At 43.0% G+C, this 27,151-nt stretch overlaps 1 protein-coding gene across 1 annotated transcript in view; it reads right to left on the reverse strand.

The window, feature by feature from the left end:
• Positions 1-21,226: 21,226 nt before the first annotated feature.
• Positions 21,227-27,151, reverse strand: part of LOC142369833 (uncharacterized) — a 130,590-nt gene continuing 124,665 nt past the window's right edge. Inside the window, exons 19-20 of the mRNA XM_075452232.1 lie at positions 25,549-25,626; positions 21,227-25,168 (exon numbers count right to left, since the gene is read on the reverse strand). Coding sequence (XP_075308347.1) covers positions 24,981-25,168; positions 25,549-25,626 — 266 coding nt within the window. The 3' untranslated portion in view covers positions 21,227-24,980. The remainder of the gene's footprint in view (positions 25,169-25,548; positions 25,627-27,151) is intronic.

The following is a 27,151-nucleotide window of genomic DNA, read 5'->3' on the forward strand; positions in this document are numbered from 1 at the left end:
TGAATTGGAAGCTCGGCTCTGCACCATTGAAAACCACCCGATAGTGAGCCAGCCTCCTAGCCTAGCAAGCTCAATTAGCCGCCCCCGAGTAGAACCTGAACAGCCAGGATTACATCGTGGCTGGGTGACTGTCAGGAAGAGGCATAGCTCTAAAGCAGGGCTCTCAAGTTTTCAAGTTTGCTTGGAGTGAGATTCGGGCGGGGCAGGGGCCAGGCCGTGTGCGGAGGTTTCTTTCGGGTTTTTTTTTTGGTTCCTAGCAGTATCCCATCGCCATAAACTAGCTACTTAAAGAACAAAGAAATTGTTTTATTAATATCAAAATCACATTCCTTTAACTCTCAGCAGTGATTTCATGAGCTTCTTTATTAAAATTGTTTCTATCAGAGAGAAGATTGATGGAGTCCTTCCCACTATTATCAGTGTATCATCAAGTACAGCAGCTTTAGAAGTATCTTTAGAACCTGATTTGTATTTAGACGGCTTCTGTCCAGTTGATCTCTCTGATCTAACAGCAATAGTCTCTTCTAAACCATCAACTTGTGTTTTAGACCCAATCCCAACCAGACTGTTCAAGGAGGTTTTCCCATTAATTGACACTTCCATATTGAATTTGATCAATCTGTCTTTGTTGACAGGATATGTACCTCAGACTTTTAAGGTTGCTGTAATTAAACCTTTACTTAAAAAACCTACTCTTGATTCAGAAGTGTTGGCTCATTATAGACCTATATCCAATCTCCCTTTTATGTCTAAAGTTCTTGAAAAAATAGTTGCAGCTCAGCTTTGTGATCACTTACACAGAAATAATCTGTTTGAAGAGTTTCAGTCAGGATTCAGAGTGCATCATTTCACAGAAACTGCACTGCTGAAAGTTACCAATGATCTCCTCTTAGCCTCTGATAGCGGACTTGTGTCTGTGCTTGTCCTGGTGGATCTCAGTGCTGCATTTGATACGGTCGATCACAGTATCTTATTACAGAGACTTGAACATGTTATTGGGATTAAAGGAACTGCATTAGGCTGGTTTAAGTCATATTTATCTGATAGATTTCAGTTTGTTCTTGTAAATGAAGAACCTTCCTCACACCAGGGTAAGTCATGGAGTTCCTCAGGGTTCTGTGCTTGGACCGATTCTTTTCACTTTATACATGCTTCCATTAGGTAACATTATTAGACAGCATGGCATAAATTTCCATTGCTATGCTGATGATACTCAGCTGTACTTATCTATAAAACCAGATGAACCCAATAGGTTGGTCAGACTACAAGCATGTCTTAAAGACATAAAGACCTGGATGACTCAGAACTGTCTGCTTCTAAATTCAGACAAAACTGAAGTCGTTATCTTTGGACCTGAGCGCTTCAGGGAGAAATTGTCTAGCTATATAGTTACTCTAGATGGTATTTCCTTGGCTTCTAGTTCTACAGTGAGGAACCTTGGAGTTATTTTTGACCAGAACTTATCATTTGACTTGCATATAAAACAGGTTTCTAGGACTGCCTTCTTTCATCTTCGTAATATTGTTAAAATCAGGAACATCTTGTCTCAGAGTGATGCAGAAAAACTAATTCATGCATTTGTTACTTCAGGATTGGACTACTGTAATTCTTTATTATTGGGCTGTCCCACATATTCTCTGAAAAGCCTCCAGCTGATCCAAAATGCTGCAGCCAGAGTTCTGATGAGAACTAACAGCAGAGATCATATTTCTCCAGTTTTAGCTTCTCTTCATTGGCTCCCTGTTAAATTCAGAATAGAATTTAAGATTCTTCTCCTTACATATAAAGCTCTTAATGACCGAGCTCCATCATATCTTAAAGATCTCATTGTAAGATATTTTCCTAACAGAGCACTTCGTTCCCAAACTGCAGGTTTACTTGAGGTTCCCAGAGTTTCTAAAAGTAGAATGGGAGGCAGAGCCTTCAGTTATCAGGCCCCTCTATTGTGGAATAAGCTGCCAGTAAATGTCCGGGAAGCAGACACCCTTTCCACTTTTAAGACCAGGCTTAAAACTTTCCTTTTTTATAAAGCTTACAGTTAGGTCTGTTGAATCTGATAGTGTATCTTGTTCTGCCTCCACCTCTGGCACCCTCTATACTTTCATTACCCCCTACCCGAACCAGGGTTTGCATCCCATTCCCGCTTATCTTACCTCTTTTATTTCTCCCCCTACCCGAACCAGGGTTTGCATCCCCACCCCGCTGTGACTGGTGTGCAGTTGGTGAGAGGCTGAGGTAGCTTGTGGCTGTAAAAAGATGGTTGTTGTGATGTGAGGAGCAGATCTATATAGGGAGTATAGGGAATTACTCACTGAGTCTGGTCCTTTATTTTATTATTTATTTTTTCGTTAGCACAAGTTTCTTGTGTTTACCTTGAATAGGGATGGCTCAGGTAATCCTGAAACATCCCATAGTTAAGCTGCTATAGGCCTAGACTGCTGGGGGGCCTCATCTGTTACACCTTTCCTCACTTTACTCTCTTTATGTATATGTGATATTATTGTGGTCATTAACTCGTGTTTCCCTGTTCCAACAGATATCCTTTGAATGGTGTTACAGTGCTGTGAATTGAATTGAATTGAATTGAATTGAATTTTAACTCCCCGCGAATGTCGGGCCGTGGAGGAGGAACGACTGTTTTTAAAAATGCTTTTAAATGCAAGCAGCGCGCCGTCTCATCCTCCTCTTCCAGTTTTGAGGCAAATTTATTTGAGGTGGATCGTTCCGATCCGGTGCTTTGTGCCGTCATCTACCGACCCCCCAAATACAAGAAGGACTTTTTAAATGACTTCTCTGGTCTGCTGGCTGAAATTATGCCCAAGCATGACCGTGTTCTCCTTGTGGGGGATTTTTTTTTTTTTTAACATTTATTAGAACAAGTTCCTTGACAGAGTCTCACACATTATGGCAGGTATCAATACTCATGTTGGTATCAAACTGACTAATTAGTAATAGTAATAATAAATAATAATAATAATAATAATAAAAAAATAAAAACACCATCTAGCCCAATCTAACAGAGACAGTGTTCTCACCTTTCCAAATACCTTATAACAGATGACCATTTTTTAAAATACAAGTCTGTCAGAAGTCGAAGCTTTGCCGTTATGTATTCCATGCAATTTACATCCTTAAGCCTTTGAGACCACTGGTCCAGTGTGGGTGGATGAGGCTTAAGCCAGTTTACTGTAATCATTTTATGTGCAATCAATAAAAGAACCCTGAGCATAAACACACTATTTTTCCTTAAATCCGTTAAGGATACATTACCCAAAATTAATTGCTGTGGTTCAATTGGTCTCTTTAAATTCAAAATCTCACTTATTTGTCGTTTCACATTCTCCCAAAAGTTTTGCAATTTAGGGCAATCCCAGAAGATGTGGGAAAAGTCCCCTGTTATACTGCAACCCCTCCAACATAGGGGGGAACAATTATTATCATAATTAGCTATTAACAAAGGAGTTTTAAAATATCTTAATCTCAACTTCCAACCAAATTCTCTCCAAATTGGGCTGCTTAAACATTTCTGCCAGGGCACCCAAGAACTCTCCCACTCCTCATCAGCAATTATGGTATTAGCTTCCAATTCCCATTTAGCTTTCACATCAAGTGTATCCACTGATGTATCCATACGGATTCTGCCATATATACATGATATTGTGTTTTTAGTGTTCATCTTGTTCTCAGCTATCTCAATCCAATATTGTTCAAAATTAGATGGAACTTCTTTAATTTTGTCCCACTCTTTGTGTGTCATCAGGTAATGCCGAATTTGAAAATATCTAAATAAATCCTTAGAATCAATGTCATACTTTGCTTGAAGTTGTGAGAAAGCCCTGAGAGTCATTCCATCAAATAATTGATTTATTGTAATGAGGCCCTTCCCTGCCCATCTAATGAAACCACTGTCCATTTTTGCTGGCAGGAAGTCGCAGGCAGTAGCTATTTTTGACGCCCTTGATAGAGATAGAGGTAAATTCAACAAACGTCTTGTCTTCTCCCAAACCTTTAATGTATGATTAACATATTCGTTTTGTATCCTAAGTTTACACCTTACTTTTGAATTTAGAAAGGGAAGGGTTGAGAGCGATATATTTTTTACTGAACCTTGCTCTATATGTACCCATTTTGTGTCCATATCTAATCTCATCCATGAAACTAATTTTCCAAGTTGTGCTGCCCAGTAGTAACTTCTGAAATGCGGCAAGGCTAATCCACCCTTATCCTTGCGTGCACAGAGGACTTTGAGTCTTACTCTCGGTCTTTTGTTCTGCCATATGAATTTGGAAACAAGCTTATCCAGAAATGTAAAGGTAGCTACAGGAACAGTGATAGGCAACGTATTAAAAAGAAATAACAATCTTGGCAGGACATTCATCCTGATAATTTCTACCCTCCCAACTAAAGACAAAGGAAGCATCTCCCATCTATCCAAGTCATCTTTAATTTGAGAAATAAGTTTATCATAATTTGCTTTATATAACTGATTTGAGGTATGGGTCAGAATGACTCCCAGATACCTAAAGCCCCCTTTTGACCACCTGAATTTCACCTGTCTGTCCAAGCATGTAGGCCAGCATCCTGTTATCATCATTGCTTCTGACTTCCCCTCATTAACCCTGTACCCTGAGACCTTCCCATAGTCCCCCAGGCAGTGCATAAGAGCCGGTATAGATGACTGTGGATTTCTTATAAACAAAAGAATGTCATCCGCGAACAGAGAAATTTTATGCATCTCGCCTCCCTCATCCACTACTCCCTCAATCTGATCATTACTCCTTATTAACTCAGTAAGCGGTTTGATACAGAGCGCAAACAAAATAGGGGAGACCGGATTACCTTGTCTAACACCTTTTTTAATACCAAAAAATTGGGAGCAGTACCCATTAACCCTGACCCTTGATATTGGGTCTTTATTCAGGGTATTAATCCATCTTATAAATGTCAAATTGAATCCCATTCGTTCCATAGTATAATTCAAATATGACCAGTCCACCCTGTCAAATGCCTTCTCAGCATCAAGGCTAAGAAGCATTGACGGGTGGACAGAATGCTTTGCTACTGATTGTACATTTAAAGCTCTTCTTATATTGTTTGCTCCCTGACGACCTGGCATAAAACCGGTCTGGTCCGGGTTTTTGTGGGGGATTTTAACATCCATGTATGTTAGCCCGACAAGCCGTTGGTGAAGGACTTTTGAAGCCTCATTGGGTCTTTTGGTTTGGTGCAGTGTGTGGCTGGTCCCACACACGAACATGGACACACATTAGACCTTGTCCTCTCTCATTGTTTGTCTGTGTCCAACCTGGAAATCTGTGACAATGTGTTTTCTGATCATTTGCCTCTGCTGTTTGAAGCTGCCTTTTCTCGCGCTGCAGTTAAATCTGGCGCTCCTGCTCGGAGCCGTCGGATTTTTAACCCTGTCACTGCCGGTCTGTTCTCATCTGCTTTTAACCAGCTGTGTGTCCCCTCTGGCTCAAAACCTGCAAACACGGAGGAGCTCAGTTCTCGGTTTTACTCCTCCTGTCGGACCATACTGGACTCTGTGGCGCCATTTAAAACTTTGCAGCCCAAAGCTAAATCTGAGCCCTGGCTTAATGGGATAACCTGCACAGCTCGACAGGAGTGCCGATAAGCTGAACGCAGGTGGAAGAAGGACAAGCTGCAGATTTCCCACCAAATCCTAAAGGACTGTTGGCGCTGCTACCAGAGCACTGTCAAAGAGGCCAGAAGAGAATACTTGTCTAACCTTATCGACTCTAATCGTCACAACCCCCGTGTGCTATCGAAAACAGTTGAATCTGTTCTTAAACCCCCCCAGCCTGGGTGCACAGAGGTATCCCCCAAAATGTGCAGTAGCTTCCTGCACTTTTTCATGGACAAGGTTACTACTGCAAGGGCTCTCATCTCCACTCCTGCATCTGACCCCTCTGACCCCTCTGACCCCTCTGACCCCTCTGACCCCGTTCCTTGCTCGGCTGTGTTTGACTTGTTTGAGCCTGTGTCTCTGAAGGCCTTAGAGGATGTGGTTGGCCAGATTAAGCCATCAGGTTCTCCCTGTTTTTTAAAGAGGTCTTCCCTAGTATTGGGCAGTCGGCTCTGGACATTATTAACAGCAGTCTGTCTTCTGGTGTTGTCCCCCAAAGTTTTAAACATGCTGTGGTGCAACCCATGCTTAAGAAACCCAGTCTTGATCCTGGTGCTTGACAATTTTAGACCCATCTCCAAGCTTCCTTTTGTTTAAGAAATTTTGGAAAAAGTTGTTTACACTCAATTAAAAATCATTCCTGGATGAGCATGATGTCCGGGAGGTCTTCCAGTCCGGCTTTAAAACACTGCATAGCACAGAGTCAGCTTTATTAAGAGTTTTTAATGATATCCTCCTGGCGAATGACTCTGGAGACTATGTAACTCATATGGGGTCATATGGGGTTCCGCAGGGTTCAATTTTAGGGCCCCTGCTTTTTTCCCTGTACTTGCTGCCCCTGAGTTCCATCCTGAGAAAGCAGGGTATCTCTTTCCATTGCTATGCTGATGACAGCCAAATATATGTGCCCTTAAGAAAGAAGGATGCTTTTTCTATGAAACCACTTCTGTTATGTCTTGAGGACATTAAAGCCTGGATGTCCTTAAACTTTTTAAAATTCAATAAAAATAAAACAGAAGTGATGGTGTTTGGTCCCAGGGGCTCTTGCGAATCCCCTCCTGTTGACTTGGGCCCCTTGGTGCAATACAGGAAGCCAACAGTCACAAACTTGGGTTTTAAGATGGACATTGATTTTAAATTGGACCGGCAAATTTGTGCAGTAGTGAAGTCCAGCTTTTTTAATCTTAGGCAGCTGGCAAAGGTGAAGCCCTTCCTCGCACATGCGCACTTTGAAACAGTAAGGCAAGGCAAGGCCATTTTATTTATAGAGCACAATTCATAGACAGGGCAATTCAAAGTGCTTTACAGCTACATAAAATCACAATAAGGCAATAAAACCATTAAAAAGGAATTAAAAAAAGAAAAGAAAGAAATTAAAAAAGAAAGAAATTTAAAACCCATTAAAATAATCATTAATTACTTAAAAAGTGAAGAGTGCAGATAAAATACCTTCAGGTGTCATATGCACAGCTGAATATAACTGTTTTCAGCCTGGATTTAAACATTGTCAGAGTTGAGGCCTGTCTCACATCTTCTGGAAGACTGTTCCAGATTTTAGGGGCATAAAACTGAAACGCAGCCTCACCTTGTTTAGTCCTGACTCTGGGCCCCAGCAGGAGACCCCTCCCTGAGGTTCTCAGAGCCCGAGTTGGTTCATATGGCTCTAACATGTCAGAGATGTACTTTGGCGCTTGACCATGAAGAGACTTGTACACAAGCAGAGCTGTTTTAAAGTCTATTCTCTGAGCAACAGGAAGCCAGTGCAGAGGCCTGAGCACTGGACTAATATGGTGGTATTTCCTGGTTCTAGTCAGGACTCGAGCAGCAGCGTTCTGGATGTACTGCAGCTGTCTTACAGCCCGTTTAGAGCCCAGTGAGCAGGCCGTTACAGCAGTCTAACCTGCTGGAGACAAACGCATGGATCAGTCTCTCTAAGTCTGGTTTAGACACTATTCCTTTGATTCTGCCAATGTTTTTTAGATGGTTAAAAGCTGCTGATGTTACAGATTTTATGTGGCTGTTAAAGTTCAGGTCTGAGTCCAATATTACTCAGAGATTTCTAACTTGATAGTTAGGTTTCAGAGAGAGTCTCAAGGTGACTGATAACACTTTCTCTTTGTTTCTGTGGGCCACAGACAATGATTTCAGTTTTGTCTGAGTTTAGCTGGAGGAAATTGTTTTGCATCCACACACTGATCTGTTCGATGCAGCGACACAATGTATCTACAGGCCCGTGTTCTCCTGCCGTCAGTGACACGTAGATCTGAGTGTCATCTGCATAGTTGTGGTAGGACACATTATAGCTGCGTATTAGCTGGCCTAGTGGAAGCATGTACAGATTGAACAATAGGGGTACCAGTATTGACCCCTGGGGAACCCCACAGGTCGTAGGCATTTGGTCATAGTTACCTATTTCAACAAAATATTTCCTGTCCCCCAGATAGGACTTGAACCAGTTTAAAGCACGACCAGAGGTTCCCACCCAGTCTTCTAACCTTTGTAATAAGATCACATGGTCAACTGTATCAAAGGCAGCACTCAGGTCCAGCAGAACTAAGACTGTGACTCTACTTGCATCTGTGTTCAGGCGGATGTCATTTGTCACCTTGATCAGAGCTGTCTCAGTGCTGTGGTGGGGCCTAAAGCCTGATTGGAAAGTATCAAAAGCATTGTTAGACAGCAGTAATCCACGCCTTCATCACATCTCGGCTGGATTACTGTAACGCACTTTATCTTGGAATCAGCCAGTCCTCCCTCACACGTCTCCAGTTGCTCCAAAATGCTCCCGCTCGCCTCCTGACTGGAACACCTAAGAGGGAGCACATCACTCCCATTTTAGCCTTCCTCCACTGGCTGCCTGTGCATTTTAGAGTCCATTTTAAAGGCCTACAGAAAGGTGATTTTTTGCACAAAACTGAAATGGCAGATCGATTCCTTATATACCATGGAATTGTTTTATGATTTTAAAATAATTTTAGGTCCCTGGATAGTCCTGATTAGACCCAATAAACTATCACCACTTTTGATTCGAATTTTGGCAAACCGACAACAGGTGCGTGACGTCACGAGTGCACTAAACAATAAACATGTCTGATACCAGTAGTTCCAGTAGCGAAGCCAGCAGTTTGCCAGACCTGGACAGCTTCTTCACGGCAAATTTCGATGTGCCGCGGGACGTCGCTTGGAAATATAAAACGTTGGGTTCAGTGCAGTTTTTATTGCGAGTAGATATACGAAGTGCGTGTGTTGCCCTCAGCAGCAGCAGCAGCTCACACCACCGGGGACAGAGGAAGCAGAGAGACCCGCGGTCGGACAGGAATCCACCTGGCGGAGAGTGTGGAAATCAGCCGGCTGATTTCAGGACAACCATCCCGCGGTGTGTCCGCTCTCCGCCAGGTGGAATCCCCCTGAGTGTCCGCACCGCAGGGAGCTGAACACGGCGGGATGGCTCCGGCTGATTTCACTAGAGAGGAGGCAGGCGGACAGGGAGACACAGACACAAGACCGCGGGTCTCTCTGCTTCCGCTGTCCCCGCAACATTTGAAACTTTTCAGGTGAGAAAGTAGTCGTTTAGATCCCCAACGTGTTGAAAACCTGACAAAATACCGGCTGTTTACCATTTTGTTCCGACAAATTCGGCGCTGCTAAAGCTAGCCGCAGTGAGCTAACGCACTTCCTGTTATTTTCACAAAATAAAATACCCGTTGCCTTTTATCATAGGGAAAACAGGAAGTGAACCTACCCTCGTTGTAGCTAGCTTGAAACTGCCGTTTTGACAGGAAATGGCGGTATGCCGGGTTGCCGCCGTCCTGCAGTGCTTCTGTCTTCTGACAAAGTCGCTAAATTGGCAACACGGCAGCCAGGAAAAACAGTGCACTTGTGACGTCACACGGAAGTGCGACGTCACAATAGTCTGCAATTCCAGGAAGGTTTCCTAGCGGCAAATTCAAAATCGCAAATTTCATGCGTTTATGAAATGTTTTGGTGTAGAGTCCAATGATCATTATTGTTCCTCTGTGTATGTATTATCATTATGTATTGGGTATAGTGTCAGCTTTCAGTAGGCCTTTAAGATTCTTTTATTTGTTTTTAAATCCTTAAATGGACTCGCCCCGCCTTACCTCTCTGAGCTGCTCCATCTTTATGCTCCTGCCTGGTGCCTCAGGTTAGCTGATCAGCTGCTCCTGGAGGTACCGAGGGCCAAGCGGAAGCTCAGAGGAGACGGAGCCTTTTACGCTGCCGGTCCGAAACTGTGGAACGACCTCCCGTTTCACGTCAGACAGGCCCCTTCACTGCCCATTTTTAAAACCCATCTTAAAACCCATTTTTATTCCCTGGCTTTCAACCCAGCATGAGACTCTGTTTCTAGTGTTGTTTTATTGTTTTTATTATTTTAATATTGTTGTTGTTTATTGTTGTTTTTACATTGTTCTTGTGTTTTAAGCCTTGTTTTATTTTGTGTTGTACAGCACTTTGTTTCAGCCACGGCTGTGTTAAAAGGCTATATAATAAAGTTGATGATGATGATGAAGATGATGAATTGATAAGCAGACACCTTCAAAATAGCCTTGAGACTGTGTTGTAAAACAACCCCTACTTATTTCACAACATTACATGAAAGACAAACTGCATGAGAAAAACAGGAACTTACTCAACAGCGGAAGCAGAAGTAGCGTGACATTAACATATCACTCCAGAAAGTCTTGGTTGCGATGGGCCTGTTGCCTTTAAAACGTCTGACTTTTCTGTGGAAGATGTCAGCCTCTAAGTTTGCTGTCTTCATACCTCCAACAGAAGATATAGAAACTGTTTGCAAAATGCACATTTGTTATGTTCTGGTAAGTACTGTTTAGCATCAGTTCTTCAGAAACTGCTTTCAATTTTGATTTGCTCTCCTTGTATAGTTAAAACAGTCTGATCATTTAACATAAATCCAGCTTCTCTAAAAAGGTTTGTTTGACTTTGTGCAAACCTCAGCTACAACAAAGTGTGTTTATCTACTATTACTCTGCATTTGAAAATGCTCTACATGTTAAAGAATAGTTTTTACATTACCTGTTGGCTATGCCATGACTGAATATCCAAAGCACTGAGGTTTGTATGCGTGTTGAAAATGCATATGAATATATATATATATATATATATATATATTCAACAAACAGGAAGAATAATAGATCTTGACAGATTATATCTTTCTTTCAGCAGAGCTGAGCTGAATGCACAGCAGATTTATTCTCTCTCACACACCGAGGCTCCCACAGTGGTTCTCTGAATCCTGCCAAATTTACACTGACAACTCAAGGTTTACTGTTTCACAGCAGAAAATTTGTTTGGAAATTTCTATCATGAATTGTGAACCCTGAAGAGAGTTGTGACTCATTTGCTTCTCCACATGCCATCTGGAAGAATAACAAGTATGTGATGACTTGTGCGTCTTATCAGTCCTCACCACACACAAAATTTTAAGTGTCTCTTCCCTGGGAAACTGGGACCAGAGCCATTTCCCATGAAACAACCAATGCTGGCTGATAATTCTGTAGGAAACTGTTTTCTGTATCTGTGTAAAATAATAAAAACTTTTGTTGCATTGTTTCATTGATTCATTGAGGCTTGCTACCAACAGAATATGATGTCTGAAGCAGCTGCTTGTGCTCACTAAATCCTTCTACGGCATAAGATATAGCAGCTCTAACTGCTCTATATGACTCTGGATCTGTTCCCATTTGTCAAATGGCTGATCAGAGTTTTTTTTTTTTCCTGGTTCCACCGACTCATTTTTGGCAGACTAGAAATGCAAAGTATACAAAACACCCAGACAGAAAGGGACACTCTGAGGACAGTAATGTCCACATTCTGGACAGAGAAGACAGATGGTCTGAGTGAGGAGTCTGTCATGGCTGCTGGTAGCCACGCACACAAACAAGGTTGAACCCAAGAGCAGACAGAGACCGGGTAAGATGGAGAATAGCTTATTTAAAATGATTAGATGGTCAGGAGGTTCCAGGAGGTTCCAGGAGGTTCCAGGAGATTCTGGTCCAGTGGGTCACTATAACGAGAGTGTTTGTCAGTTGAGTCCAATTAGAATCCATGATGTGATATAGACAGAAGCTTACTGATTTCCAGGAGGGGGTTCTGCACAGGAGGGGTGCCATGAGTTGTAGATGGCTGTGAAGCTGTTCCGAGGCGCTGGCAGGGCGAGCGGGCATGTGTAGGCAGCAGGACCGGTTTTTGAATAGGGAATCTGCAATGGTGTATCAATCCAACAGGGTTCCAGGAACGAAGATCTCAACGGGGAGTACACTGGAACCGAAGGCATAAGGTAAGGAGCCACGAATACGTTAGACACAAGGATTTAACGATGACCTGATTTACCACGGAGGTAGTGACACAATCTGGCACCGTCTGTGGCTCCAGACGTCACCTGCTGTCCTAAGGAATCGACCGACTGCTGTAGGGATTCAGTTGACTGTTGTATCAGGATAGCCATATCAGCTTTGAAGCTATCACGTTGTTTGTTGAATAGAGCCTCAAGGTCGATCTTGGTGACTGGGTCAGGGTGGCCCCCGCTGACGGCTCCACTGCGCCCCGGGCAATGTTGTGGGTAACGCATTAGAGTACTCTAATTACTTTTATCGAGTAACGAGTAACGTAACGCGTTAGTTTCGTGCGTTCAGTAATCAGTAACTTAGTTATTTTTAAAAAAAAATAATCTGTTACAATCCCGACTGCAGCCTGCTTTTTGACAGTTCTGTGCCACCTGCGGATGTGTCAGCGCTGTGATGCGTCTGTGCCCTTCTGCTGACCTACATTACCTGTGTGTGTGTGTGTGTGTGTGTGTGTGTGTGTGTGTGTGTGTGTGTGTGTGTGTGAGTGTGTGTGTGTGTGTGAGTGTCTCGAACCCCCGGCCGATGACAGAGAGGTCAGCGTTTTCATCTTGGAAGTACTCACATTATTTTAAATTCAACAGCGAAAAGGACAAGAACATAACGCTAAAATGTGTTCTCTGTGTTGGTGAAAAGCTACTGTCGATCTCAAAAAATTCTACTTCAAATTTAAAAAAACATGTCGCATCGAAGCACCACTCCATCCCGCTGGTAGCAAGGCCGGCTGAGGAGGACGATGGTGGTGCGTCAGCTCCAAAGCAACAGCGTCTGAGCTTTAGCTCAGCTACCCTCTGCCAGTGAAATTAAGAAGCTTGTGGCAGGTTATGTGGTTGAGGAGATGCTTCCAATTTCAACTGTGGAGTCTCCATCTTTCCGCAAATTAATTAGTAAAATCCCAATGACACGTAACCCAGAGGGAACAGTGCCGGGCCGAAAAACCTTTTCAAGCTATCTGGACAAGTCCTATCAAGTTATGGAGAATGAACTGAAAAAAACATTTGAATGTCTGGAATATGTTTTGACCACGGCAGACTTTTGGACAGCTAATAACAAGAGCTTCATGGGAATGATGGCACATTGGATACATCCCTCCACTCTGAAGCGTGAGAAAGCAGGTGTCGAGATCGATATGTTAAACAAGTTCCCCAGGATCAAGACCGTGTTTCTGCGCTTCAACACCCCACCACCCTCCAGTGGAGAGGCTTTTCAGCTTTGGAAGTCTCGTTCTTACTCCCAAGAAAAATAGACTGTCGGACAAACGTTTCGAAAATCTTCTTTTGCTACATTTCAATCAGTACTTTGAAGTGTAAGTGGACGAAGGTAATGGGAGTTTAGTGAGCAATCTTATTGTTCGTTTTATTCTTTTTTGTTAGATTGTTGATGAGCCGTACCAAAAGTTAGGCAACTGAATTTTGATCACATGTTCTGTAAAAAAAAAATTTAAAAAATAAAAATGCTATGTGTAATATAACTGACTGTCTTTCTTGTTATTGTTAATCTGCAGCGTTATTGTGGTTGGATGACTGATGTTATTCATGGTCAGGACGTCTCGGTGCATTTAAAGCAGGCCGTGTGTCTGCATCAGAGAAGCTGCAGCATGTGCGAGGCGCTGCAAACGGCTTTTAATCTTCGATAACGCAGGAGTACTCTAACACGTTACTTTTATTAATAGGTAACGCTGTAACGTAACTGATTACTTTTAATCGATAGTAACGTTGTAACCTAATTAACAACTTTCCAAAGTAACTAGTTTACATTACTTGACTATACAGTGTCTGAGAAGAAATTTACATATAGAAGGTGTCTATCAGAGGATGCTGTAACCAGATTTAAAGAGTTAATTCCATCATCCTTTTCTTCACTGCCATGTGCAGATATGACAGAGGACGACTACCTAAACTTTACTCCAGCAGCACTTGACTCTCTTGTTGACAGCACTATAGTTTCAATGCGTACAGCACTGGACAATGTTGCCCCTCTGAAAAGGAAGGTAATCAGTCAGAAGAGGCTGGCTCCTTGGTATAATTCACAGCTGCGTGCTTTAAAGCAGACTGTAAGAAAGCTGGAGAGACAGTGGCGTTCCTCTAATTTAGAAGAGTCTCAGTTAGTCTGGAAAGATAGTTTAATAACATATAAGAAAGCCCTTCGTAAAGCTAGAACTGCTTATTATTCATCATTGATAGAAGAGAATAAGAATAATCCCAGGTTTCTTTTCAGCGCTGTAGCCAGTCTGACTAAGAGTCCGAGCTCTGCTGAGCCAGTTATTCCTTTAACTCTCAGCAGTGATGATTTCATGAGCTTCTTTATTAATAAAATTGTTTCTATCAGAGAGAAGATTGATGGAGTCCTTCCCACTATTATCAGTGATGTATCATCAAGTACAGCAGCTTTAGAAGTATCTTTAGAACCTGATTTGTATTTAGACGGCTTCTGCCCAGTTGATCTCTCTGAACTAACAACAGCAATAGTCTCTTCTAAACCATCAACTTGTGTTTTAGATCCAATCCCAACCAGACTGTTAAGGAGGTTTTCCCATTAATTGACACTTCCATATTGGATTTGATCACTCTGTCTTTGTTGACAGGATATGTACCTCAGACTTTTAAGGTTGCTGTAATTAAACCTTTACTTAAAAAACCTACTCTTGATTCAGAAGTCTTGGCTCATTATAGACCTATATCCAATCTCCCTTTTATGTCTAAAGTTCTTGAAAAAATAGTTGCAGTTCAGCTTTGTGATCATTTACACAGAAATAATCTGTTTGAAGAGTTTCAGTCAGGATTCAGAGTGCATCATAGCACAGAAACAGCACTGCTGAAAGTTACCAATGATCTCCTCTTAGCCTCTGATAGCAGACTTGTGTCTGTGCTTGTCCTGTTGGATCTCAGTGCTGCATTTGATACGGTCGATCACAGTATCTTATTACAGAGACTTGAACATGTTATTGGGATTAAAGGAACTGCATTAGGCTGGTTTAAGTCATATTTATCTGATAGATTTCAGTTTGTTCTTGTAAATGAAGAATCTTCCTCACACACCAGAGTAAGCCATGGAGTTCCCCAGGGTTCTGTGCTTGGACCGATTCTTTTCACTTTATACATGCTTCCATTAGGTAACATTATTAGACAGGATGGCATAAATTTCCATTGCTATGCTGATGATACTCAGCTGTACTTATCTATAAAACCAGATGAACCCAATAGGTTGGTCAGACTACAAGCATGTCTTAAAGACATAAAGACCTGGATGACTCAGAACTGTCTGCTTCTAAATTCAGACAAAACTGAAGTCATTATCTTTGGACCTGAGCGCTTCAGGGAGAAACTGTCTAGCTATATAGTTACTCTAGATGGTATTTCCTTGGCTTCTAGTTCTACATTATTATTTTTGACCAGAACTTATCATTTGACTCACATATAAAACAGGTTTCTAGGACTGCCTTCTTTCACCTTCGTAATATTGTTAAAATCAGGAACATCTTGTCTCAGAGTGATGCAGAAAAACTAATTCATGCATTTGTTACTTCAGGATTGGACTACTGTAATTCTTTATTATTGGGCTGTCCCACATATTCTCTGAAAAGCCTTCAGCTGATCCAAAATGCTGCAGCCAGAGTTCTGATGAGAACTAACAGCAGAGATCATATTTCTCCAGTTTTAGCTTCTCTTCATTGGCTCCCTGTTAAATTCAGAATAGAATTTAAGATTCTTCTCCTTACATATAAAGCTCTTAATGTCCGAGCTCCATCATATCTTAAAGATCTCATTGTAAGATATTTTCCTAACAGAGCACTTCGTTCCCAAACTGCAGGTTTACTTGAGGTTCCCAGAGTTTCTAAAAGTAGAATGGGAGGCAGAGCCTTCAGTTATCAGGCCCCTCTATTGTGGAATAAGCTGCCAGTAAATGTCCGGGAAGCAGACACCCTTTCCACTTTTAAGACCAGGCTTAAAACTTTCCTTTTTTATAAAGCTTATAGTTAGGTCTGTTGAATCTGATAGTGTATCTGCTAGTGTGTCTTGTCCTGCCTCCACCTCTGGCACCCTCTATACTTTCATTACCCTCTACCCGAACCAGGGTTTGAATCCCATTCCCGCTTATCTTACCTCTTTTATTTCTCCCCCTACCCGAACCAGGGTTTGCATCCCCACCCCGCTGTGACTGGTGTGCAGTTGGTGAGAGGCTGAGGTAGCTTGTGGCTGTAAAAAGATGGTTGTTGTGGTGTGAGGAGCAGATCTATATAGGGAGTATAGGGAATTACTCACTGAGTCTGGTCCTTTATTTTATTATTTATTTTTTCGTTAGCACAAGTTTCTTGTGTTTACCTTGAATAGGGATGGCTCAGGTAATCCTGAAACATCCCATAGTTAAGCTGCTATAGGCCTAGACTGCTGGGGGGCCTCATCTGTCACACCTTTCCTCACTTTACTCTCTTTATGTATATGTGATATTATTGTGGTCATTAACTCGTGTTTCCCTGTTCCAACAGATTTGAATGGTGTTACAGTGCCGCCGCCGCTGTATGGCGCTATATGAATAAAAATGAATTGAATTGAAATTGAACTATACCCAACACTGGCCCCGGGTCTGAACGCTCTGGAGTGGCGGCGGCCATGCTAGCTAGCTTAGCCGAGATGCTAGCTGCTGGCGTTGTTGTTGTCGGCTGATGTTTAGACTTTGTGTTGCTCATTACATTGCGGTACTCTTTTCCACATAAAAGTTCAGTAGTACGCGAATCAGCCCGAAGAAAAGCACTGTTAATTTGGTAGATTTGAAGAGTAAATTAAAAGTTTGGTCGGAGCTCCCCTCTCGCACGTCGGCACTCTACGTCATCAAACCGGAAGTCCATGCTATTGGTTTTAAAAAGGGTTCTTACAGTCACTTTGACTTTTGTTTCTTTTGCAGACTGCATGCACCTAAAATATGTCATGTTTTTTTTAAAAGCTCTTCTGGGGGGACCCCGAGGCGTTCCCAGGCCAGCCGAGAGACATAGTCTCTCCAACGTGTCCTGGGTCTTCCCCGGGGCCTCCTCCCAGTGGGACGGGCCCGGAACACCTCACCGGGGAGGCGTCCAGGAGGCATTCTCACTAGATGCCCGAGCCACCTCATCTGACTCCTCTCGATGCGGAGGAGCAGCGGTTCTACTCCGAGCCCCTCCCGGATGACCGAGCTTCTCACCCTATCTCTAAGGGAGAGCCCAGACACTCTCCGGAGGAAACTCATTTCGGCCGCTTGTATTCGCGATCTCGTTCTTTCGGTCACTACCCACAGCTCGTGACCATAGGTGAGGGTAGGAACATAGATTGACCGGTAAATCGAGAGCTTCGCCTTCTGGCTCAGCTCCTTCTTCACCACGACGGGCCGGTGCAGAGCCCGCATCACTGCAGACGCCGCACCGATCCGTCTGTCAATCTCCTGCTCCATTCGTCCCTCACTCGTGAACAAGACCCCGAGATACTTGAACTCCTCCACTTGGGGAAGGATCTCATTCCCGACCCGGAGAGGGCATTCCACCCTTTTCCGGCCGAGGACCATGGTCTCGGATTTGGAGGTGCTGATTCTCATCCCAGCCGCTTCACATTTGGCTGCGAACCGCTCCAGTGAGAGCTGAAGGTCACGGCCTGAGGACGCCAACAGAACCACATCGTCCGCAAAGAGCAGAGACCCGATTCTGAGGTCACCAAACCGGACCCCCTCAACGCCCTGGCTGCGCCTAGAAATTCTGTCCATAAAAACTATGAACAGAATCGGTGACAAAGGGCAGCCCTGACGGAGTCCAACCCTCACAGGAAACATGTCCGACTTACTGCCGGCAATGCGGACCAAACTCTGACACCGGTCATACAGGGACCGAACAGCCCATATCAAAGAGTCCGGCACTCCATACTCCCGGAGCACCCCCCACAAGAGTCCCCGAGGGACACGGTCGAACGCCTTCTCCAAGTCCACAAAACACATGTAGACCGGTTGGGCGAACTCCCATGCTCCCTCCAGGATCCTGCGGAGGGTATAGAGCTGGTCCACTGTTCCACGGCCAGGACGAAAACCACACTGCACCTCCTGAATCCGAGATTCGACTATCCGTCGGATCCTCCTCTCCAGTAACCCCGAATAGACCTTACCAGGGAGGCTGAGGAGTGTGATCCCCCTATAGTTGGAACACACCCTCCGGTCCCCTTTTTTAAAGAGGGGGACCACCACCCCAATCTGCCAGTCCAGAGGCACTGCCCCCGATGTCTACGCGATGCTGCAGAGGCGTGTCAACCAAGACAGCCCCACAACATCCAGAGCCTTGAGGAACTCAGGACGGACTTCATCCACCCCCGGGGCCTTGCCACCGAGGAGTTTTTTGACCACCTCGGCGACCTCGGCCCCAGAGATGGGAGGTCCCACGTCCGAGCCCCCCAACTCTGCTTCCTCATCGGAAGGCGTGTCGGTAGGATTGAGGAGGCCCTCGAAGTATTCCCCCCACCGACTCACGACGTCCCTAGTAGAAGTCAGCAGAGCCCCGCCCTCACCATACACGGTGTTGACGGTGCACCGCTTCCCCCCCCGAGCCGCCGGATGGCGGACCAGAATCTCCTCGAGGCCGTCCGAAAGTCGTTCTCCATGGCCTCCCCAAACTCTTCCCAAGCCCGAGTTTTTGCCTCAGCAACCGCCGAGGCTGCGTTCCGCTTGGCCTGTCGGTACCCATCAGCTGCTTCCAGAGTCCCACTGGCCAAAAAGGCCCGATAGGACTCCCACAGACGATTTCTTATGGCTGTTTTGATGTTGTTCTTGGAGGCTCAACGTCATCATTATTGGGCTTTTTGAAGAAACTTCGGAAACTCAGCTGCCATAACTTTTGTCCAAGTGAAGCCAACGAGGTCATGCATCAAGAGAGACAATAGCTAATTAATGTGCTCACTCACCACCAAGTGGTCAGGAGTGTGAATTGCAATATATCAAAATGACAGATGGCCTTCAGATTTTTCCGTCACCGTTTGTAAAAAAAAAAAGGTCAACGACGGAAAATATTTCGTTAAAGGTGGGGTAGGGGTTCTTTTCAGGAGCATTTTTTTACATATTGCCTGAAATACTCTTCACACCCCCATTGCAACTAATTAATTAAAAGTTTTGACACAAAAATGAAAAGTTTTAGTGGCCTCTAGAACGTACAATCTAGGAAAAACACTATCCAATCATACTGAACGGACCGTTAACAATGATTGGATTCTGATGCCGTCTCTCAAACTGCAATCTGCTCCTCCCTCCCCCTCCTTCTCCCTGTGCGCTTACCCTGCTCCGTGAACGAATTACGCGTCCAGAAGCTTGGCAGGAAGCTAAACTACAGCTAGCTTGGCTAGCACCTAGCATTATTAAACGTATAGTTAGCATATACTAAATACTAAATACGGTAACGATCGATGCTTGCTGTCAGAACAGCGCTCGTGCACCTTCGTGCTCGTGCGCGTTCATGTACTCTAGAGGCGTGGCTTCGGGGGGAAAGTGAAGAAAAGGGTTGGGACTTTTTACCTGTGTATTTTCAAAATGCAGCTTCGCTGGACTCAATATCCAGGATCTCCTACCCTACCTTTAACGCGATCCCTGGTAGGGACTGTAAATCTTTTCCCACTTTGTAATGTTTCCTTCTCCCAACACTTAAAAGAGGTTCTGACATTAAGGATAGTTCTGACAAGTGATGAAGAGTTTCAGCTGTTATTTTGTCCCATTCTTCCTCCCATTCAAACACTGTTGTCAACAGTGCTGATAACAGTCTGGATGCTCCTTTTGCTCTTTGCTCCATTTCTTCCAACAAAGATCTGGAATACTGATCGGTCTGACCACAATACACTTGTCCTTTACACACTGAAATTCCTCCCAATTCCTTGAATGCTTTAATGATATTCCGCTCTGTAGAGGGAGAAATATACAAATCCCTTCCAATCTTTCTTTGAGGAATATTGGGCCTCATGCAAGAACATTTTCGAATTTTTTTTCTAAATTTCTCTCACTTTTTTCGTACGAAGGTCTCGTATGAACACGCCACATCAGATTCAAAAATCTCTCCTAATTTTGGAAAAAGTGTGTAAACAACCTGTGTAAATGATGAATGCCACCCGTGCGTATTTAAGTGCACGCACGTGCACGAGGATAGTAGATTTGCATACTCTACGCCCAAAATAATACCATATAAGGCTGTGCTTCCTGTCTCCTTTTCCAGGAAGTTTTGAGTGTTGGATCATGAGAATGGCATCGAGGTGCAAAAAGAACAACTTTAGGGGTTCTAAGACTGAAGTTCTGCTTTCAGAGATCCAGAAAGGAAAATCTGTCATTTTCAGCAGAGTCAGCAGTGGAATTACGGGATCTGCTAAAAAAAAAAAAAAAGTCTTGCCATAGGCAGGCGATCGATGACTGCAACTAAAGCCGTGCAATCAGTTGTTGCCTCATCATGATGGCTCTTTGATGGGGTGGTCCATGAGGGGGGTCTTCTGGCACCACAGCTTCTTGTCTGCCTGGGCTGGTTCAGGTGGAGACCCTCGTTCATGGCAATATCTGGCATGCCTTCTCTGGGCTATAGAGCAGTTTGCCCCCCGCTGTATCGAGACACCCACCTGGCCTTCAGCTCAGTGCGCTCCACGACAGCACGGGTGCTTTGATGCGTATATGTGTCTTGTGCTCCGATTATGTTTGGCAGTCCAGCCACGGGATGAAAGTCCCTCTTAATTTGTACTTGTTGGACAGCAGTGTATGGGAATTTGATGTACCATGGGTGATAAACTGATGAGAGCTTTGATGACCAAGGGGAGCGCACGACTCACAGAGGACTGGGACACCCCCGATCTGTCTCCAATCTCCCTCTGAAAGGTTCCAGTGGCCAAAAATCCAGGGGTGGTGAGGACCTGGACGTGTGGTGGAATTGGGTTTGATCAGCGTGTTTCTCTCTGGAGTTGTGGCTCTAGCAAGCTGCATATTTGCAGCAGCACAGTCCTTGGCAATCTAATCGATGTCAGCCATTCGTCTGTCTCCTCAAGGATTTCTAGGTGTTCTCGGAACACACACTCTCTTCCAAAAGCCTGACGTGCAAAGGCATCCAAAAGTAGAAAGTCAGCCGCTGGTTACGCTTTCCATTGACCTTGTTATATACAGAGTCAAATAAACCTTCAATTAGTGCATAATTTAAGTCAAACAGAATAATGTCAGCATCATTATGGGGTATAATGTATATTTATTTATGTTTTCTTCAAAGTAATTAAATACACAATCCATTAGTCAAGCAAACTTGATTCAAATAACAGCCAACCATTTTCCAAAACTCGTACGACAGGTCTGGATCACTCGTAAATTCTGTTTGTACCTGATTCAAGGTAAACACAAGAAACTTGTGCTAAAGGAAAAAAAAAATAATGGACCAGCCAGTGAATAGAAAGAACTTAAAATACGAAAAAATTGGTGAATGCGCAAGGTCTTTTAAATCACTCGTACGCAAAAGTAATACTATGTAACATTTCTACCTTAAAATAACAGCTTGAAAGAAAGAAAAGCTAGAATGAGTTTTAATATTACGATTGGCCTGTCTCCTATGCCCTTCGGGGGTCTGAGTTGGAAAAACTGCGCTATGTAACTTTGCTGGACCGGCCGGGAGCTGAGCGGAAGTACTTCGACTTGTTTTCTGGCACACCTACCCTCTCACGCTCCCAGGTACATTTGATTACTCTTAAGCCCCATACACACACGTCGCTGCTATTTACTCGCTACTCGCTCACTCGCCTACTCGCCACTCGCTTGGGTGCTTTTGCTGACTTGGTGTGTAGAAGTTGGGTGGCCACTGTATGGAGAAAACTGGGGGAACGTCATCTGTCAATAATCTGTATTCTGCATTTTAATTGGCTACTCGCTTTTACTCGCTTTACTCGCGTCGCTAGAAGTTGAAATATGTTCATCTCGGAATCCGCCCACATCGCATCGCTTGTACTCTCCTCGCCTACTCGCCTCCTCGCCGAGCGAGTAAATAGCAGCGACGTGTGTGTATGGGGCTTTACCTTCTCGGTCGACATAGCTTGCACCTTCTGACTCCTCGCCGGTTCGTCAACAAACGTGAAACGTGAAAGCGAAAGGGTGTTGTATTTACGACAGTGTAACCGTACATTACCTCCAAGTCTGTAGGGGGAGTTCCATAATGGACTTTTTGAGAAGTTACATTGTATTGCTTTAAGAACAGATCTGTTCGTACAGACGGTTGTTGCATGAGGCCCAGTGTTTTTAAACACTTACAGGATTTTCTCACACAGTTTTGGACAAACTGGAGATCCTCTGAACATATTTGTTCCTCAAAGACTCTTACTCTTTCTCATCACTAGCATTAATTGCCCCCATTCCAATTTTGGGAAAGTGTTGCAGCCTTAAACGTAAGAAAGGATGTAAGTTAACAACTGTAATTAAGTTGAGGATAAAGAACATAAAATAGCTTGGATTCATACTGTCTGCACTGGAACAGAGGCACTGTAGCATTGTAATTTGCATTTCCCATACTGTGTCAACTTTTTATGAGTGGCTTGTTCATCGTTTTAATATTCAAGTGGTGTTAAGTGTGAAAGAATCTGGGCAGCCGATCAAACAGAAAGCTGTAGGGCTACAGCAACTGAGGACAGGCCAAAAGCTTAAGGCCTGATCACACCACAAAGTGAGACACTAAATTTATTTACAAGTCTTTGCAAAATTGTTGGAGCTCCTTGATGACATAAAACCTGCCAGATTAATTTTTAATTGATGAACTGAAAACAAAAAAGCTGGGAGGTTAACAGCCAAGATGCGAGACTGTTTCTTCATCTGAAAAATGACGGTTTATTGAATAAAAGGTAATTGAAGATTGAAATATTTCTCTACCCTGCTGAGGGGCTTTTAATGTAAAACAGTAGTTCAGCAAGTTTTCAGTAACCAGTTAAATGATTGAGTGAAAGTTAGCAGTAATAATAAGGGAATTAAAAACACATAATCAAAGAAAGTTGAGCTTAAACCATTAGAGTGGTGAGGAATGCACAATACTGCGAATGAAAAATGACAGCAGGTAAATTAAGACGAATCTTGGACTAAATTTCGGCTGCAAATGACATGGGAGCACATGGAAATGGAAGCTTATTTCTCAAACAAAATGGGATGCAAATATAAAGCCATATAGTTTGACAATAATCTATGTCTGGTTGAGTTGTCAAGGCCTGGTTCTTTCTACAGATGAGGTACAATAAGGACACTATTTTACAGTAATCCACATACACACAGAGGCAATGCAAAATAAGTCTATATAATATTGATAAACTTGAAAACATATATGACAGGTAAAAGTACAGCAATGGGATTATTACAACACTGCCCATCACAGTTATATATTAGCACAGTCTCTCATGCTCTGTACATAGTAGGTGATGGAAATATGGCTGACAGTAAAACAAGGCACTGCTGACTATAGACTAGTTGGAGGGGTGAGTGGACATATACTGTGCGTTACTTCTGATGTCTTCCTTTTTTTTTCATAGGCTCATGAACTTTTTTTAGAACACTTACTGCAACCAAGCTTTTATCTGATCTTTCACATGGCAATCTTGTAAAAATGGAATATCCTGTTCCTTCATGGTGACCTATCTCACTTCATCATCAAGGTATGTGGTGTGTGTGGATGTGCATTCACAAGCATTTCTCAGAAGCACCACTACACTGAAGCCAATAATAACCCTGACTGCTTGATTTAAAGTTAAAGAACCACAGCTATCAAGCATGCCATATTGGCTAATATAGCCCATTTCTATTAAGTGCATTTTAAAGTGATTATTGCATTAAAGGTAGGGTAGGAGATCCTGGATTTTGAGTCCAGCGAAGCTGCATTTTGAAAATACACAGGTAAAAAGTCCCAACCCTTTTCTTCACTTTCCCCCCGAAGGCACGCCTCTAGAGTACATGAACACGCACGAGCACGAAGGTGCACGAGCGCTGTTCTGACAGCAAGCATCGATCGTTGCCGTATTTAGTATATGCTAACTATACGTTTAATAATGCTAGGTGCAAGCCAAGCTGGCTCTAGTTTAGCTTCCTGCCAAGCTTCTGGACGCATAATTCGTTCACGGAGCAGGGTACGTGCACAGGGGGAAGGAGGGGGAGGGAGGGGGAGGGAGGAGCAGATTGCAGTTTGATAGACGGCATCAGTATCCAATCATCGTTAACGGTCCGTTCAGTATGATTGGATACTGTTTTTCCTAGATTGTACGTTCTAGAGGCCACTAAAACTTTTCATATTTGTGTCAAAACTTTTAATTAATTAGTTGCAATGGGGGTGTGAAGAGTATTTCAAGCAATATGTAAAAAAATGCTCCAGAAAAAGATCCCCTACCCCGCCTTTAAGTAAGACTGCTCGAGAATGGCTTTGTTATAAGTAGGAGATTCAAGTTGTTATCTATTTGCCTCATGAGCCCTAATTTTATTATTTGTTGTATTTATTTGTACTTTTAGCTTTTTGTTGAGGATATTTAGGTCAGATTTAGGCCATTTTAAATGACTAGCAGAATTTTTAGTTTCTTCTAGTTAAAACACAACTCAGAATTGGCAGAGGTAGCTATTTTCAATGCTATTCAGAATCATAAGTTTCTTGTTTGAAAGATAAAAAACAAATTCACACCATCTGAGTTCCAACCATTTTGGTGATCAGCTTGAGTTATAACTCAAACCTGCTGTTCAGACGGGCATCACAGTACACTTTGCAGCTTACCCACTAAACGTCTTTGATCATAAATCCAATTATCTTGGATCAGTGCCCTGACTGTTTCACTTTTACACAGTTACAACTGTTTAACTCAGTTTGACACCGGTTACATCTGCCTGTAGAAAACTCCACACTCTTATTTTGAACAAGTCAGCAGTGATACAAAAAATGGATTCCTCAAAACACTTGTGTAAGTCAGAACCAGCCTCCCTTTCCTGTGTGGTCAGACGTTCGGTCCTTTGCTGTAATGTTCCCTGAGGTTGTAGGTCTGATAACACATGGAGGGATCACAAACCCCTGGAAGCCCCTGGCTGCCGCGTTTACCAGGATCCCCTGGTGGACCCGGTTTTCCAGGAATTCCCTGATTGCCTGGTTGACCAATTCCATCAAACCCACGAGGACCCTGAATCCCTGTGGGGAAAATGAGAGACAAAATAAAGACAACATTTATCAGTGACATTCAGCTTGATAAATGGAAAGAAAATAAAAAGTGCCATTAAATTAGATTACAGTTCTTAAATTAAAAATAACACAAGCTGCATCATAAATTACAATTACTCATACAGCATGACTTATGACAAAGGTATCAAGGCCTCCATAGAAAAATATATGGCGGGGTATTAAAAATGTAAGTAAACCAACCCTCACGCATATTTGTCTTTAATGCACTGATGCAAAGATCTGAAAATCTGAAGATCTGTCAACACAGTGTTTGGGTGTCTGACATAGGTTCAACTCCTCAGAATGGTTTAATAAGTCAAGATCATTTAAAGAGCAGGGTGACAGCATACCTGGCTGTCCAGGTGGTCCTGGAGGTCCATGGTAACTCTCTCCTTTGCTGCCTTTGGGCCCTCTTGGTCCAGTGTCACCTGGGGACATGATGTGTCTGTATTAAAAAACAGCATTGCAGTCTACATCTCACTTAGAGCTGAAGAAAGCAAAATCCTCCATTCGCTTTACACCAGCTGTTCCAGTTCTGTGGTCTGTATGCTTTCATCACAAACTATAGCACAGATGATTCTCTTCTATAGTTTGATCGGTTTGTATCATGAATGTAGTCTGGGTGTTGCTTTACAAGTAGAAACATCAAACTAAGTAATGGCAAGAATTTGCTGGTCTGAACAACATGAATTTAGTTTAGTGATAGCAACTATGTTTCAAAACATGTTGTCCTGTTCACACACCTGCTATAAGAGCATAAATACATGGTGTACTAATAACAGTCAAGGTGTTGAGCATGGAACACTTTACAACGCTCAGTGGTCCCCATCTTGGCTCTGTACTGGAAGGCATTGCTGGCTACTTCCAATGCAAAGTAGCTAAAGACCTCCGAAAAAGTCATTATATGTTGCTAGATGCTACCACCAGGAAATTAATATATCTAGAAAGTCATCATCTCATGTGCATTCTGCCTCTGCCGCTCATTTACACCCGTTTACTTCTCCCAGACTGTGCTCACACTTACTATATATTGTAGCAGTCACAGTGCCGTGTGGATTAAGAGTTCTTCAACCTCTGACGATACCAACATTCCTATTGGGGGATGTTTACGTATGTGGATAAAAAACAGATCTTCAATTCTTTTCCACCAAGGAAAGAGAGACAGAAACTGCCTAATTTACAACGACCTTCGGCCCTTTGAAAGCTTTTTTTGGGAGTCGAACTAGCAACACACACTCGCCATAAATTGAAATAAGCTCAAATTAACAAAGAACTCTTCTTTTGGAAAAGTGGGAGACCTTACTATCTTATCTGGACCATAAATCGAAGTTGATACTTTAACTCCCTTTTCACCAGAGAAGAGACCAGATGGCTACATACGAACTGAAAATACTTTCCTAAGACGCACTTTTAGTCGAATCTTAAAACTATATTAAATGTGTTTGACAACTTCATACAAGTTCTTTCAGGTTTCCAGCTTGATCACAAGACGCATATAGAGACAATTTGTACGATTCTGGCTTAAATATTGACAAAGAACTGATCTTGTGGGAAAATGCGCAACCAGCCGATGGAACCACATTGCCCCCTAGTGGTCTGTAGTGTTGAATAGTTGAACACATGGGCTCAGTAAAATGGACAAGATATATGCAACAATTTAACTTCTAACGATGTCCCTTCGGTATCTATTTGGTATTTGTTTGGTATCCCCATTGTTAACACAGAAAATTAACATTGTGTGGTTCACTATTCATATGTCACAATTTCATAGATATTCATGTGAATTTTGAAAGTCATAATCATCAATTACGTTGTGTGTTATTTTGATGTCTTTATATTGCAAGTCTATGTTATATCTTTAATCTGCTTATCTTAACAAGATGTGGTGTTTTCAGAATCACCGAGACAAATGTTCTATGAGATGGGAGTAATGGAGAAATAGTTTCTTTGTTT

This window comes from Odontesthes bonariensis, chromosome 20 (assembly GCF_027942865.1).
Source record: "Odontesthes bonariensis isolate fOdoBon6 chromosome 20, fOdoBon6.hap1, whole genome shotgun sequence".
Lineage (NCBI taxonomy): Eukaryota > Metazoa > Chordata > Actinopteri > Atheriniformes > Atherinopsidae > Odontesthes > Odontesthes bonariensis.